The 15,610-nt window shown below is 40.9% G+C and overlaps 1 protein-coding gene across 20 annotated transcripts in view; it reads left to right on the plus strand.

Moving 5' to 3' along the window:
* The window catches only part of epb41l2 (erythrocyte membrane protein band 4.1 like 2), a 101,855-nt gene that overhangs the window by 27,021 nt on the left and 59,224 nt on the right, over positions 1 to 15,610 (plus strand). For all 20 annotated transcript variants that reach the window (XM_056236359.1, XM_056246515.1, XM_056255184.1 and 17 more), the window contains exon 2: positions 7,161 to 7,326. In XM_056236359.1, the coding sequence (XP_056092334.1) occupies positions 7,174 to 7,326 (153 nt within the window). In that variant the 5' untranslated portion in view covers positions 7,161 to 7,173. The remainder of the gene's footprint in view (positions 1 to 7,160; positions 7,327 to 15,610) is intronic.

Genomic DNA, 15,610 nt, shown 5'->3' on the forward strand with positions numbered 1-15,610 from the left:
CATTGGCCGTTAAGGTTTTCTGTTTGGCTGATGTGACTTATTTTGACAGTGCGTGGGACTTTTTATTTACTTTGATTTTTATTTTGATGTTCTCAGCGCTTGAGCTTCCGAGCTCCATTCTCACATTTCCGTTTACTCCCCATACTGTCTGCCGGTGTGTCTTTGTAATGTTAATCTCCTCAGCTGAAATGGACGCCTGACAAGATTGACTGAACCCTAAACACAAAAGCTGGTATTGTCCACTGTCAAGGCATCGCAAACCCTTGCTGTTTGTGTGAACAACCTGATAAGTCCGTTTTAGCGAATCAGCGCGCAGTATTAAGGTCAGGTGACAAGCCTGCTAGTCACTTCGAAAAGATGTGCTAGCTGAGAGGAGTTTCATCAAAGCTGACAAAGTGATCGAGGATGGATAATTTCAACGATCTTGATGAACCCGTGATATCTTCTCCGCGGCGTAAAGAGCTTGCTAAAGCTGCACGCCACAGCGGTGAGGGGAAAGCTCCCTGTGTTGCGTCTACGGTAATCACAACAACTAAGTTTGTCAGGTCTCAGCCGTCTATGTCAGCTGAGGAGATTAACGTTACAAAGATTAACCGAGTGTTTTATTATATAGCATAGCAATTACTTGGTTTTATTTTAACTGAAACATGAAATGTGGAGTTATCTGCTTTTGCCAAAAAATTAACTAAATATATAGCCTATATATTTATTTAGTTTTAGTTAGTTATATATATATATATATATATATATATATATATATATATACTGTATAAAAACATACTTTCAATGAACTTTTAATTTTGTAAGTTGCCTGTATTTTTATAGTTATTATTACTTAATCAAAACAACTCTGCAGTTTGATTGATACTTGAAATGCACAATAAAAAAAAACATGATTTATGAAAATTATCAAGAATGGAGTTCTCTGTTTTTGCAAATGAACTCTTTTGTTGTAAATGTCCCATTAGGACAAGGGTGTGCAATTTTCAGAGTTTAATTAAACGTTCATGTTATATATTTTGGTTTGCATTTGTGAGTTAATAAAAATGTAACTGGTTGTGTAGACTTGGCACATAATATCTAAATATTGATAAATCAATCGATAAAGCCCTGAATCGAATCGTAACCGTATCGCAGAACTTTTTGAGGTATCGGCAAATATCGTATCGCTGGCTGAGAAAATCTATATCAGATCAGATCGTATCGTGATGAACTGTCCGATTTACACCCCTAATTTTTAAGGATTTCATCATGTCTGAGTGGCATACTATATTTAAGCCTGGCTCACACTACAGGAGTTTTAATGTTATTAAGATTATCGTGCCAGAGGAAGCGCCTCATGTCACTCAAAATTACAATGGAAATTCCCTCACCGTCATGATCCCGACGCCATCGGATCCGGGAACTGCGGGAAGTCCTATAGCTTTAGCCAAACAGCATGTCACTGACTACGTTTACATGCAGCCAATTTTCGGGTTATGGTCGGGTTAAGGTCACTATTCGGGTTTCTGAAACATTAGGAATAACCCGTTTACATGCGTGAGCAGAGAGAGTTTCTCCTGTATACATGGAATTGCAATATCCCGATGTAAACGGCGACGCGCGGTTAGCGTCAAGACGTACGGACAACCTTAAGACGCACTATGCGTCATTTCCGATTCTTCTTCCTGTATCCAAAGACAACAACAACAGCAGCAGCACGCGGATAATGAATAGTTTGGGGCAGATAGCGATCACCTTTGTTTGCGCTTTGGTGCTGGTACTGACCATAGACAGTAAAAGAGGTACTGACCTCGCTCCAAAAGTACGCTGTGCTGCGTCTCGCCCGGTCTCGCCATGTTTACTTCCGGTATACTGCACGCAGGTTTTTGTATGCGCCGAGAAGTTCCTCTACTCAAGACCAAGATTCCTTGCGAATAGAACATGCGCAGAACACACATCACTATGGGGATATGCCGATGCGCGTTTACATGACCAAAAATTCGGGTTAGAAAAGGGGTACCCCAGGTATCATATCCCGGTTTTTAAAATCCGGGATATGAGCATATTCGGGTTTTTGCCGGTGTTTACATGGCCGTGCGCGACCGGGTTATTGCTAATATCCCGGTTTTGAACGGGTTATTGGCTGCATGTAAACGTAGTCACTGTCCCTACGTGAGGATTTTCTCAAGAATTACGCATCATGTTATGTTGTGTGTGTGTGTGTGTGTGTGGGCTCATTTGCATCGACAATGTGCGATTATCTATGGTTTACTAGTTTTTTGTGACGTTACAAAGCAGAACGTGTCTCAAAAACCTAATCTGTACACTGTTTACAAGTGTGTCAGTTGCAACTTTTTATGGTTTTACATCATCAAATTGTGATTGGTTCATGAGATCCACCGATCGAGTCATAGAACGTGATAATCTGCCGATCGATCGGACCATCCCTACTAAATAGTTGATACTACATTTGGTTTGCAACTTATTAGGCAAGTGTTGCATTTCAAAAGTATGAATGAAACTCGGACATGCTTCATCCGTCATGTTGTTACTGTCACATGACCTACCAGCGTCAGTTGTTTCACTGTCAATCACAAATCCTCTCCTGTGGCCTTGTGGGATAGTAAAGTGTCCATCAAATGCACACTCCAGGATCTCAGTGGAAGCAGTGTGTGACCCGGGGACTTTCACCTGCTGTTTTCTGAGTACTGTATTGGGACCCTGTTGGCGTATGGTTTTCTCCCACTATAGGCTAGTAGAGGACGAGGAGTATTTGATTTGGGACGCAGCGTATTTTACTGTCTCTGTTTGATAGTGCTGTCTAACATGACATGTGCAGACCTCATCTTGCTTTCCCTTTTATGAGTTTCCTGATGGTGAGTTTCACAGCGCTGTCCCTCACAAACAAACGTTCTGATGGTGTGTTTGCTCATGGAGACGGTGCAGAGCGCTGTTGTCTTGTGTGCTTATCATGGGAAATGTTTGCTTTAAAAGCTTTAGTCACACACCGCATCCAGTGCTTTAAATGTCATTCATAAAGCTATCACACAATAGATGCAAATCCAGGACACCTGCCACACACACACACACACACACTCACTCTGTCGGGCCAAAAGCGAGTGGGCTAGTGCGTGTCAGGGCCAGTCTTGTTTCTTCTGTCATGTCCGGGCTTTGATCGGGCCACCGAATACCTACATCCAAAGTGTGTGTGTCCCCTGGGGCTCGAGGAGTTGATCTGAGTCAGGAGACGCTCGACACCGCTGCTCATTTCCCATCTTATACACCAGCCTACCAGAACACTTCAACATATAAGACATTTTAAACCATTTCCAGCTCTTTCAGAAACCAGCGAGTGTTTGAAATAACTTATTTGCGATCTGATGGGGATTATGATCGCAGTATGATGCAGAAATACAATATGCGATGCTAAAGAACCATTGCCAAAATATAAATACATTACATTTATTCATTTTGCCACTTACAAATGAGGAATACAGCAAACATTCATTGTGAAGAGAGAAATGAACACAAGTGCTCAAAATACCAAGTTTCAGACTTTGCTTAGAGAGTAGCATCAAGCTAGAATGGGGAGGGATTGAAGGAAAGATATGATACACACATGCTTATAGAAAATACCTGAGCCTGCCTGACGAACTTAAACATATCTTATAATCGTGTATTTGTTTGGTTTTATGTTTCATCTGTCTCTTCCCTGTGCCTTTGTTGCTTCTGCATCCCTGTATGTCGTAAATGAAAAATCTGACATACAATATGATATTGTAATAGTATTTCTCTAAATGTGCAAGTCTTTGGACTTAATGGACTTGTTTTGTGCATTGCTGTGATCAAACAGGCACAGCTGAATGAGTGTTTTCTTTTTATGTGAAATAATGCTAGTTTGATTCAGCTTGTTGTTTGATGTGCACGCCCGATCTAGTTCGATGTCAGTCCGCTGGTGAGATGCTGTGGATGTGTTGTCGTTCTATGGAGGGGTGTTTAGGGCAGTCCTGACTCAAAGCGGATACAGATAACCATCAGAACGCATCAGGCTGCAGTGTTTCATGTGTTGTGTCTGACATGCTCAACTTGATCTGCTATGTGATTGCTCCAGGGGTGTAGCGAGACCCTCATGACACGATTCGATACACATCACCAACTCACGATACCATATTACTGCGATACTCCGAGACAAATGATAAAAGGTTAACAAAAATCTACTGTTGATTAAAAATGCTAGATTTGTATTACATAGTGTGTGTAAATGAACAGGCTTGGACTCAGTGCTGAAACCCAAAGCACAGGACAATAGAGACACCAGAACAACAATATTCATGATTCTGGAGATGAAAACACTGAGTTATTTCTTGCACTCTGTCACTGACTAGATATATTTAATATAATGTCGGACACTTTTACTGCTAACATCAGACGTTTGCATTATCAGCACACACAGATATTCCCCCACTGCATTATTATACATTATATCTAATGTTATACTACCGCCGGTAGTTTAATGTAGTACTGACACTAAAACTTGATTTTTTTTCTCACACAGTAATTTTCACTTTGGGTGAAGTATATATGATACAGATTGTCACTATCCATGATACTGTACATATTGTTGCATTTTTGTATTGTGATGTGATATATTGTTGCTCCCCTATATTACACTCAGATATATTGTGGCCAAACCCGTCGGCCTCATACTCACGTGTGGTGTGTGTTGGAGACTGACATACACACGGGTGTTGTGTAGCTCTGGATCCTGATTAGTTTTGACAGCTTGCGTTGATTGTTATCTGCAAGCATTGCAGTTTGGGGATTAGTGTGTTAGGACACACACACAAATACACTTGCGCACACACACAAATACACTCACACTCGCACAAACTACACTTGCACACACACACACACACACACACACACACACACACACACACACACACACACACACACACACACACACACACAGAGAGACTCAGTCTGCATCAGGCTGAATAAAAGTGTTTTTCTTTCAAATGAACACACGTCTTACTGAGCCCAAACTCTAGGTAGTGTTTGTCTGTTACACGTTTCCATTGACGCGGTTACCCAGAGGGCCGTGTCTCTGATGCTCATGTACACGTGATGATGGTGGTGATGATGATGATGTCATGCATGCTTTCTCTTTCTCACAGCATATTTGCTGTTGTCTTTCATCAGTGGTTTTCCCCTGGCCGCGGGTCAGCTGGACGTCTCTGGTGTGTGTGTTGTAACAGCTGTGTGCTCTCTGAAACTCCCAGCATGTTTGACTGGCCCTAGTGCGATCTTGAGGGAACGTGTGTGTGTGTGTGTGTGTGTGTGCACATGTGCTGTAGATCTTAGTCAGGGTAGCGCCATAATTAATACATTTTTGGACAGGAATGAAAACAAGGGTGGGAGGTATTGAAGTACAATGTGTTCAGTGGATTGTACTGTTGTTGAAGAGGACTACGTTTTCATCCATAGCATTCATGACGTCCACCCTGATCAAGCTCTACAGTCACTAGGGCTAAGGGCTGCACGATTCATCGCAAGTGACATGAAATCACGCTTAAACAGATTTGGCTTAGCGCGATTATGAAATGTTTAATGCGCAGCTTGTCAGTGACGTACGGCTCTGTGATCAGTAGTAAATGCTGCTCTACCTGAACGCACTGCGAGTTTGAGTCGCTTATAACTAGGGGCGGGACAAAATATCCATTGGGCAATTTTTTGTTGTCCTTCTCCATGCGATACAAGAATCGATACTCTGGCGTCAAATATCGATATTTTAATTAAGGCGCTCTATATAGATTTCCCTGCTCCCAGCGTTGTTACTTCATGGCTCCTCAAGGTGGCTCTCAAGTATCAACACATAAACGTGAATATAAGTTAACTAGCCTAAGAAAAATAGTTTATAATGGGATGGCGGACTAGCCTGGTCCTACCAGACTCTCGTACATTTCATTTGCACAGAGAGTCTGGCCTCGCTCCATTGACAGGCGGTAACTTCCTTGTAGGCGGTGCTCTGTTGCAGTTTAAACTATTGGATCTGCCCAGAGTCACTCTGGATCTGACATAACCAATCGCTGACGTTTGGTCGTCACGTATGTCTACAACTCAAACTAGCGCACCTCAACATCATCGTTCTCAGACACTCCCTCTGTTCGCTGATTGGACCGGTAAAAAAATTTCTACTTGTGCTCCTAGTAAAACAATTTGGTCTTGAGCTAATTCTGGATTTAAACCTGGTAAAATGTGCATGATGGGAGTTATTCACTCATTTGACTGTTGCCGATGTCATCAAGCTCTCAGCTGATTGGTATGTCCCAGTGTCGCATGAGCGCTGCTTTGAGCTTGTGTGTGTGTGTGTGTGTGTGTGTGTTTGCTCATGGTGGGGTTTGACGACTCACTCATACAGGCTTTGTTCTGATGATAACATGAAAGAGCGTTTTGATGCTTTTCAATCTTCAGTCAGTGATTCTCTGGCTATCATGGACTCACTGTGCTGAAAAAGACGTCCTCCCATGATGATGATGAAAGATATGAGTAAAGCTGATTAGTTTTCACAACCAGGTCTGCTCTCAGAAATAATAAACATGTTTTTTAGCTGCTGCACCTTCAAAAACTCTCCTCCATTCAGATGTGAATGTGCCTCAGTGCAGATAAAGGGCATAGGAAATCTGTTTCATAACATTTTACTTAGCAGCATGCCTTAACCAATTGAAATCATGAAATTGCGAACAATTTAACAGTTTGCATAAATTACATTTTTAGGGCCTTATGAAATCCATTTTGATTTTTATCCTAGAAATCTTATATACCCATGTTTTTTTCTAGATTCTGTCAAATTAATGGTTTAATTAAGGTTTAATACTGAAAGAAAATCTTGTCAATTGAATTCATACTTAAAACATGCATAGCATTTTTTTTTATAAATGTTAATAAATCAATATATTATTTATTTATTGTCTTTAAAGTAAATGGTGTGATATCGTATCAGAAATGATGGACACTTATGAGGTGTTATGGAGTAAATGTGGACACTTGTGTGTTGATCTTCATCTGTGACGTCAGGAGCGAGTCGTGTTTGCAGTTCAGTTGGGTCTGCTTGATCGCAGATGTGATCGCTCATGATATGACTCTTAACCTCTGTCTTGTTGACTCTTGTGTGTCAGTGTGCCGGGCGTGATGACGACAGAGGTGGGATCAGAGACAGATGTGAAGAAGGAACCAGAGAAGGTTCCTGAAGCTCAGCATCAGACGGACCCTGTGCAAACAGACCAGCCCGACAAACCCGCCGACAGCGACGCCCAGCCTGTGGCCAGTGCCGCCCAACCAGAGGTAGTGTTGAGATCATTCAGTGCATCCGACAGCACACTGATCTGAATAAATACTGTATGCGGTAGGCTTGCTACGATAGTCTGTGTTGCCGGTGTTCAGAAGCAACACCGGTTACATCACTTGCCCACCGTTGATTTTTTTTGTAATAAAGTCATATAGTTCTAGGGGTGTAACGATTAGGGTTGCAAAATTCTGGGAATTTTCAAAGATGGAAACTTTCCATGGGAATTAATGGGAATTTAAGGGAATTAACAGGAAGTTATGGGAATTAACAGGAATTTATGGGAATAAACGGGAATAAAGTGGGAATTTTCAAAGTTGAGGGTTGGCTCTTCACAATGTTGTTTTCGTCAACGATGACGATAACGAAATTATTTCGTTGACGCACTTTTTTTTATGACGATAACGCGACGATGACTAGCTAAAAATGGCTCTAAGGCAGTGGTTCTCAAACTTTTTCGGTCATTCCCCACTTTGGACAAGGGGGAATTTTCAAGCCCCACCTGCCCCCATCGCCCCGACACAATGCTAATGAAATACGTAACAAGCTTAAAATGTTCCAATTTATTGAAGTAACAAGTAGTATCAGTATAGTAACACGTTGTATCTAAATACAAACTAACTATCTACATCAAATAACAGCAAGTTCAAAAATACAGAGAATGAAGTGCATCTGTGTCATAACTTGCATGAAATTCAAAAATAGAGAAAATAAAAGTGCCTCAAAAGTAGAAAAGAAATAAAAGTGCCACTTTGCAATCTGTTAAAAAAAGAAAAGAAGAGAAATCCATTTGGCAAGACAGGTCTATTTATCCCTGCATTAGTGACTGCAATGAGCCTGTTTTGCATTGCACAATTTCTCAAAGCAGGGTTGCAGGCTTGATACTGCCACTCTCAAATCATGTTCAATGTTCAGAGAAATTTCATGTCTTGTCGCAAGCCACAACATAATGACGTCACATATTTTCCAACCCAGCCCTCCGCCCCCACTTACGCATGAAACAGCTTCCAGCGCGCCTGGCCATCGGCGCGAAACATAGGCTACATATCTGTGGGCGCAAAAGTTTGTTCCGCTACAATTAATATGCCGACGTCACGTCAATCATTATTTTGGGGGTGGGGAATTCCTGTTACTTGTTGTCGCCCCCGGGGGTGAACCGGTCTAATAAGCGGCAACACACAGCTATAAGGACGGTTTGCTCTCACACGCGCTGCATTAATAGTCACACACACACACGCGCGCGTGCGCTCAGTCACTCTCTACTCTAGTGCGCGGTCTTGCTCCAGATTCCGGGAGATTGGATCTCATTTGCGGGCGTCAAGGAGCCGCTATCAATATGCAGGAGACTCCCGGAACATTTGGGATGTCTGGATAAAGATATAAAGGCATAAAAAGGAAAATTTCCTCCCGTTTGGCGCGCCCCACCTGTCACGTCTCTATTCCCCACCAGTGGGGCGCGCCCCACACTTTGAGAACCGCTGCTAAGGTGACTAAAACATGACGAGACGGTTTCGAGTTTTCGTTGACAAGACGAGACGGAACGAAAATGACTATAAGTCTGACGTTCGCAATGCATGTCATTTCTGCCTATTTTGCGTGAAATCTGTCTGTTTTGAGCTAAAAAGTATCAGCAATGCTGCCGCTTCCTATCATTGTTTTGGGTATGCATGCCGCGCGCGCACCAGATTCCACACAACAACACATCTGCGGCTGCGGCTAGTCACTCACCTCACATCTTCGAAGGACCATGGCGGCGAAGCCAATAAACGGGCTTGGTGGTCGGAAACGAGGAGATGATTTATGGACATGGACATACCGTAATTCCTCAAATAAAGACCGGGGCCTTTATTTACCTGAACTGCAGATGGTAGCCGGCTTTTATTTGAAGCAGGCTTTTATTAGAGGCAGGCCTTTATTTCTAATTCGCGATCCCCGCCCGCCCGCCAGCCAAGTTTCCATGGTGACGCGTCATGCTTGGCACGTGTTCACCACAGCCAAAATAGCGCTGTATGACAGATGTAGCGCTTTTATTTCTAAATATTAACAAACTTGCTTACCATGTCATCAACTATCTTCTATTCTGACTCTCAAATCCGTGTAAGTGAGTTTGTTTTGTCGTTTAAAACCCTTTATAAATTATCTTGATCTGTAACGTGAGATGGGCACCGCAGTTCAGAGATTCCTGTCTGTTGGATTTGTTACGTTACAGCGCGTGAATTCTTCAGTTTCTCCCGAAATACATGAAAGTAAGTGGCCGGTGAACTGGGAGAAGAATAGAGTAAACTTTATAGTTACTTACACTGTGTATCTGATATGAATAAAACACGTCGCCAAATATATTTGAATGGATTGTTATTGCTGCTTCCATAGACACCATTGTGTATTTTACAAACTATAAATGTATTGTTTTGCTATAAATCATGTCTATTTAAATGTCTGAAACCTAAAATAAACATGTGGTTAAAAACACTGAATAGTTGTGATATGACAACCGCTGAGCGAGTCCGTCTTTGAGTGTACACTAATTTTTCCCCGGCCTTAATTTGAGACCGGCCTTTATTTGTCCGCGTTGACCACGCCCCCGGCCACTATCAGAGGCCCGGCGTTTATTTGAATACCGGTCTTTATTTGAGGAATTACGGTACTTTCAGTTTCAGTATAATCCAGCGGTTCTCAAAGTGTGGGGCGCGCCCCACTGGCGTGACAGGTCTCCTCCAAACGGGAGGAAATTTTCCGTTTTATGCCTTTTTATCTTTATTCGTTCATGGCGAGTCCGCATCGTCAAATTCATCTTTGCAGCGACACCGAAAACACCAGTTTATTAATAAACAATTAAATGTCTCCTTGCTATTTTTTTACACATTCATAATCATTACTTTTGCCGGTTCTTTGTGTGCAAGCTTTATGCGTGCGGTCGTGCGCTTGAGTGCGGCTATAACGCTCAATATCCCGTATAGCCTATTTAAGTAATTAAATTAATATAAAGGGTCGATTTGTCCACTAATGGCTTAAATGAACAACTACTAGTCGACTAGAATAAAGACTTTAGTCAGAGGCAGCCCTTATTCCACATATTCTCGAACCAGCAGGCCATTCTGTGTTGAGCGCGCGACCCGGAGCTGAATGAGCGAGCGGAGGGATATTGAGAAATGCGCTCTCCGCTCACATGCTCTGATCGGAACAAAGGAATATTAAAGTAATTAACCATTAGTTTATATCTTATACACTGCCCATACACTACCCATCATTTTAATCCCATATCAAACACAGTATGTTATGTCTATTTTATCTAGGCCTATTTAAAAAAATATATATATATATCACGTTTTTAAGTAGGCTAAAGCCAGAGAGCTGTGTGCATTCTTCTTCCCTTTGCCACATCATATCTCTGTGAGATGGGCATTTCAGCTGTTTCAGTTTCACTGAAAACAAAGTAAGATCTCAGCTGAACATTGAGCATGACTTTTGAGAAATTGTGCAATTCAAAACAGGCTCATTGCAGCCACTAATGCAGGGATAAATAGACCTGTCTTGCCAAATGGATTTCTATTCTTTTCTTTTTTTAATAGATTGCAAAGTGGCACTTTTATTTCTTTTCTATTTTTGAACTTGATACCAATTTTGACACAGCCGCATTTTATTTGCACTATTTTTATTTTTTTTACTAAAATTGACTAAAACTTGACTAAAACCTTTTTTTGTTTTCGTCGACTAAAACTTGACTAAAACTATTACGTTTTTAAGTGACAAAAATGTGACTAAAACTAAAAAGCATTTTCGTCCAAAAGACTAAGAGTAAAACTAAAAGGGCTGCCAAAAACAACACTGGCTCTTCATAGGGAACTTAAATATAGTTGAGGAAAGTATATTTTAACATAATCTTGACTAAAACAAACAGATGCCATTCAAATACACATGAATATCCATGCCATTCCTCAATCACATGCACATAGAACACGGCTCACTGCATGGCTATTGAGACCACACCCCCTACTGGCACTGTGCATGCCTCCATCACTGTACAGAAGCCCAAAGCACAAGACTATTGAAGGCACACATTTGAGCCTGTGGACTAAACAAAGTGAAGTAAGTTTTGATGATATTATGGGGAAATATATTTATTAAATGTTTAAATTGCAAATATCACATACAAATGTATTCATCTAGTAGCAATGCTGATAAGTTAGATGCTAAATAAGCTAGCATAACTTTATTTACCACATAAGGCAGATGCTAGCTACCTCATGTGGCTGTTTTTCTCTGCCTCCTGCAATATGTTTTCAAGATCATTCCAGTTGTTTAGCTAGCCTTACTATATGTATCTGTTCATGCCATTGCATTAGTATTCTTACTAGGGTTGGCCCCCCCCCCCCCCTGGTTTCCATGGTGACGCGTCATGCTTGGCACGTGATTCATCACAGCCAAAATAGCACTGTATGACAGATTTATCGCTTTTATTTCTAAATATTAACAAACTTGCTTACCATGTCATAAACTATCTTCTATTCTGATTCTCAAATATGTGTAAGTGAGTTTGTTTTGTAGTTTAAAAAACCTTTATAAGTTATCTTGATCTGTAACATGAGATGGGCGCTGTGTTTGGGGTGCATTTTTGAGTGAGTGGGGTTGGGGGATGAGTTATATTTAACCCAATATTCCTGTTTTTGTTCTTCCATGAAACAAGTGATTGTTCAGTAAAATAATTAAAACTTGTTCTGTTCTACTTACAAATAAATCTGTTGAAAACATTTTGCATGGATGTTTTCTTATGACTTTTGTTTATATTTATGCTTGGATATGATACAATGATCGATTACATTACAATGAATTCCCAGTTAGTTCCCATTAATTCCCATGGAAAGTTTCTAATTTGGAATATTTCCAAAATTCCCCAGCTTAACTTCCCATGGAAATTTACTGGAAATGTTCCGCCCCTTTGCAACCCTAGTAATGATACACGTATTCGTATTGAACGGTTCGTTGGAGCATTTTTCCTGCTGACCAAAATTTTGTTATTTCAAATGTAGGCGTGTCGCGCGTGGCAAGCGCGCTCATAATGTAAGAGACGCCGGCGTGACCACAACATTACCCAACAACATCAAATGGCAAATGTAATGTAAGCGTAACGAAACTGAGCTGCTCATTATTGTGTGGTTGACGGACCGTTTATCAGTTTGGACCAATGCAGTGCGAGCTGATCTTCATCATCAGCACTGTTAATACACAGCGAGATCCAGTAAAGAAAGCATTTGAATTCGCCACTGAAGTAAAAACATCGCTGCGAGATCTAGTGAGAAACATTCACATTTCTCCGTTATTAACGGATCAAACAGCGCTGACGTGGAAACCAGGAAGAAACATTATGCCATGAATGAACTATCCAGTGTCCACAGATCAGCACATTCACCATGGGTTTACTGGAGTAACACTACTAACTGTAACCATGGGAGTTTGGCAGGAATAGTAGGCTATAATGCTTTCAAGTAACATCACGTCGGTGTTATTTTGACATTATGAATACAATTGCTGCCCTCAAATGTTAATCTGAACTAAAATAAACGTGTTTATAACTACTACAATATTACATTTCATTTTGTCCAAGGAGCTGTTTTGTTTTATAAGCTCCTAAGAAAAGTCAAATATAGCTCCATCATTGCTCAAAGTAAAAAAAAATCATACTTTATGATGTTAGTTTTAATAAAAATTAGTGCTGGGCAACGATTAAAAAATTTAATCGCGATTAATCGCATGATTTTCTTGCGATTAATCGCGATTAATCGCATTGTTACGCGCAAAATTGAATAATGAATTCTAAAGTAGTGTATTGTGCACTTTTGATTTAAATGTACTGCTACAAAAGTGCAATAACATGTGGTTTGCAAAAACTTTAAACAAATAAGGTGCTTTTATACCAGCAGTATTCCCTTTACACAGTATCAATAAAATATTTCTTGTAAATCTCAACTTAAACATTAACGTAATCAAATAAAATATTTAAACAAAGCTATTTGCCACTGCCAGGGCATTACCTTTTATCTAGCTTGTTAAAACGAGTCCAGTTTTCTTGTTTTTTTTTTTTTCTGAACAGGTATCTTGTATCAGGGAGCAGCAGAATGTAGTCAAAGGGTCATGATCACTACTACAGATATAAGTCGACCAATGTTACTTCTCTGATAGCAGCTTAGGTTTGGTCATGGCATGCCATGGTTTCCCACGTAAGATTACATTAAACAGAGGTAAAGCCCAATTTATACTTCTGCGTCGAACTCACGCCGTAGCTGTGTAGCGCGCGTAGGCCTACCCTGACGTGCATCTCTCCAAAAATGTAACGTCAATTCTACGCGTACCGCAAGCGCTGTGATTGCTAACTGCTCCCCGGGTTTCACACTCTCCCTCATGTGTAATTGCGCGTCAACGCGGACAACGACGCAGATAAATGAAAACCAACGCGTAGTCTATAGCGTTGAGGCTCCGGCGTAGGTCCGACGCAGAAGTATAAATCAGCCTAGAGTGAGGTGAAGTGGTCGAGCACAGGTGCAGCGACAAGCGGGTGCGTTCCTGTGAAACTGTTGCGGTCATGCTCGCCTCACGCACGCGCCCGCGCGTTGCCGAAGTTGAATTGTCTAACTTTTTGTACACGACGCGCAGCACAAATCATTGGAAGAGAGACTGATCCTCGGCTCGCTGTTTGTGAGTTTCCAGAATCTAAATAGTTATCAGGACATCAACAGGAGGGAATTCACATGGCAGAGCATCCCCGCTAAACTAAACGCAGGCCTATCAGGTAAAGTTATGTATAATTTTAATTTAAGTTAAAAAGGCTACAGCTGCGTAGCGCACAGAAGCCGTTGCCATGGTTACTATCCATAGAGCGCCTGTCATTCACTCGCGGAGCGCTGTCTCCCTTTCTGTTCACCTGAGAGAACCTGCCAAAGCCTCTCCACTGCTTGTTTGGGTGGGTTATTTGCTGGCTGACCAACATCCCACCCCTCCTGTGATCATGGTTTGACTGTAGGCCTATTTGTATTCAGAGCCAGTGAGCAACGGACTTTCAAAATAATAATAAAAAAAAAACTGCGTTAACGCGTGATAAAAAAATTGTCGGCATTAATTAATAAATGCGTTAACGCGATAATAACGCGTTAACTTGCCCAGCACTAATAAAAATATAATTAAAAAAATTAAATCAAGGAAATTTCTCTGGCATTTCTTTCTTTTTGCTGTATCGAAAGCGTACCGAATCGTGACACAAGTGTATCGTATCGAACCGAACCGTGAATTTTGTGAACCGTTACACCCCTACAACAGACACTACAATTAAAAACTTAACGTGTCTAGTTGATAAATCGTGAGCCGAACGGAAATCTAGCAACAGGAGTTAGATTTCATTTATCACGAGAGTGACGAGCTGACTGACAAGATAATGGCGGAATATATGATGTTAAAGTGAAATGTAAAAGCGCCTATTTAAGCGAATTTGTCGTACTGTTTTGTTGTTGTGTTTTTCATTAAGAGTAATAGGCTAATGAACTCAATACAATTCAAGCAATCCGCCCCCAAATTGGCGCCAATTTGAAAGTGAAACTAAAATGTGCACGGCTGCATTTAGGGATGCACCAATCCGAAACTCAGTATCGGCTCCGAAACTGCCATTTTTGCGGATCGGGTATCGGTCAGACGAGGCCGATCCAAGTCCGATATTGTGCGTAGGCCTATACTATTGTGTTATTGTTAAGCCCCACAAAAGGCACAAAAACATTCTAAAGCACCATAAAGTTTTCGTGCACTCTATTATAAGTGTTCTGAAGACAATATATAGTAATGTGAGATAGAAATTAATATTTAAGTAATTAAATTTAAGATCACGTGAACTTTTTTCCCTCCGCTGCGGCTGTCAGTCATTCTCCATTCAGCATCAAACAGCGCGTGGCGTTCGGGTACGGCAGTCAACACGATGAAACTCTCCAAGATGATTCAATGTTACTATTATTATACTTGATCTGTAGATAAAGCTCTATGGTTTCGCATAAAACAACTTTATCTTGCTGGACTTTATTGCAAAGAGCAATGTGTAACGTTTTACCAAATTTAGTGCTACACTTATTGTCTCTTATTTGTTCCCCACTAAATGTTTTTTTTTCACTAAATGTTCAGATTTTATACAATTATTGTGCACTTGTGATTTTACTAGACTAAATTTTACTGCTGAATTATCCACTAATCTAGTTTATAATAGCATTTTTGTCATAGATTATGATCATACATTTTTTGAATTTGCTGTTT

The sequence above is a fragment of the Rhinichthys klamathensis genome, unplaced genomic scaffold (genome assembly GCF_029890125.1).
Source record: "Rhinichthys klamathensis goyatoka isolate OS25496 unplaced genomic scaffold, OSU_Roscu_1.1 h1tg000001l_1, whole genome shotgun sequence".
Lineage (NCBI taxonomy): Eukaryota > Metazoa > Chordata > Actinopteri > Cypriniformes > Leuciscidae > Rhinichthys > Rhinichthys klamathensis.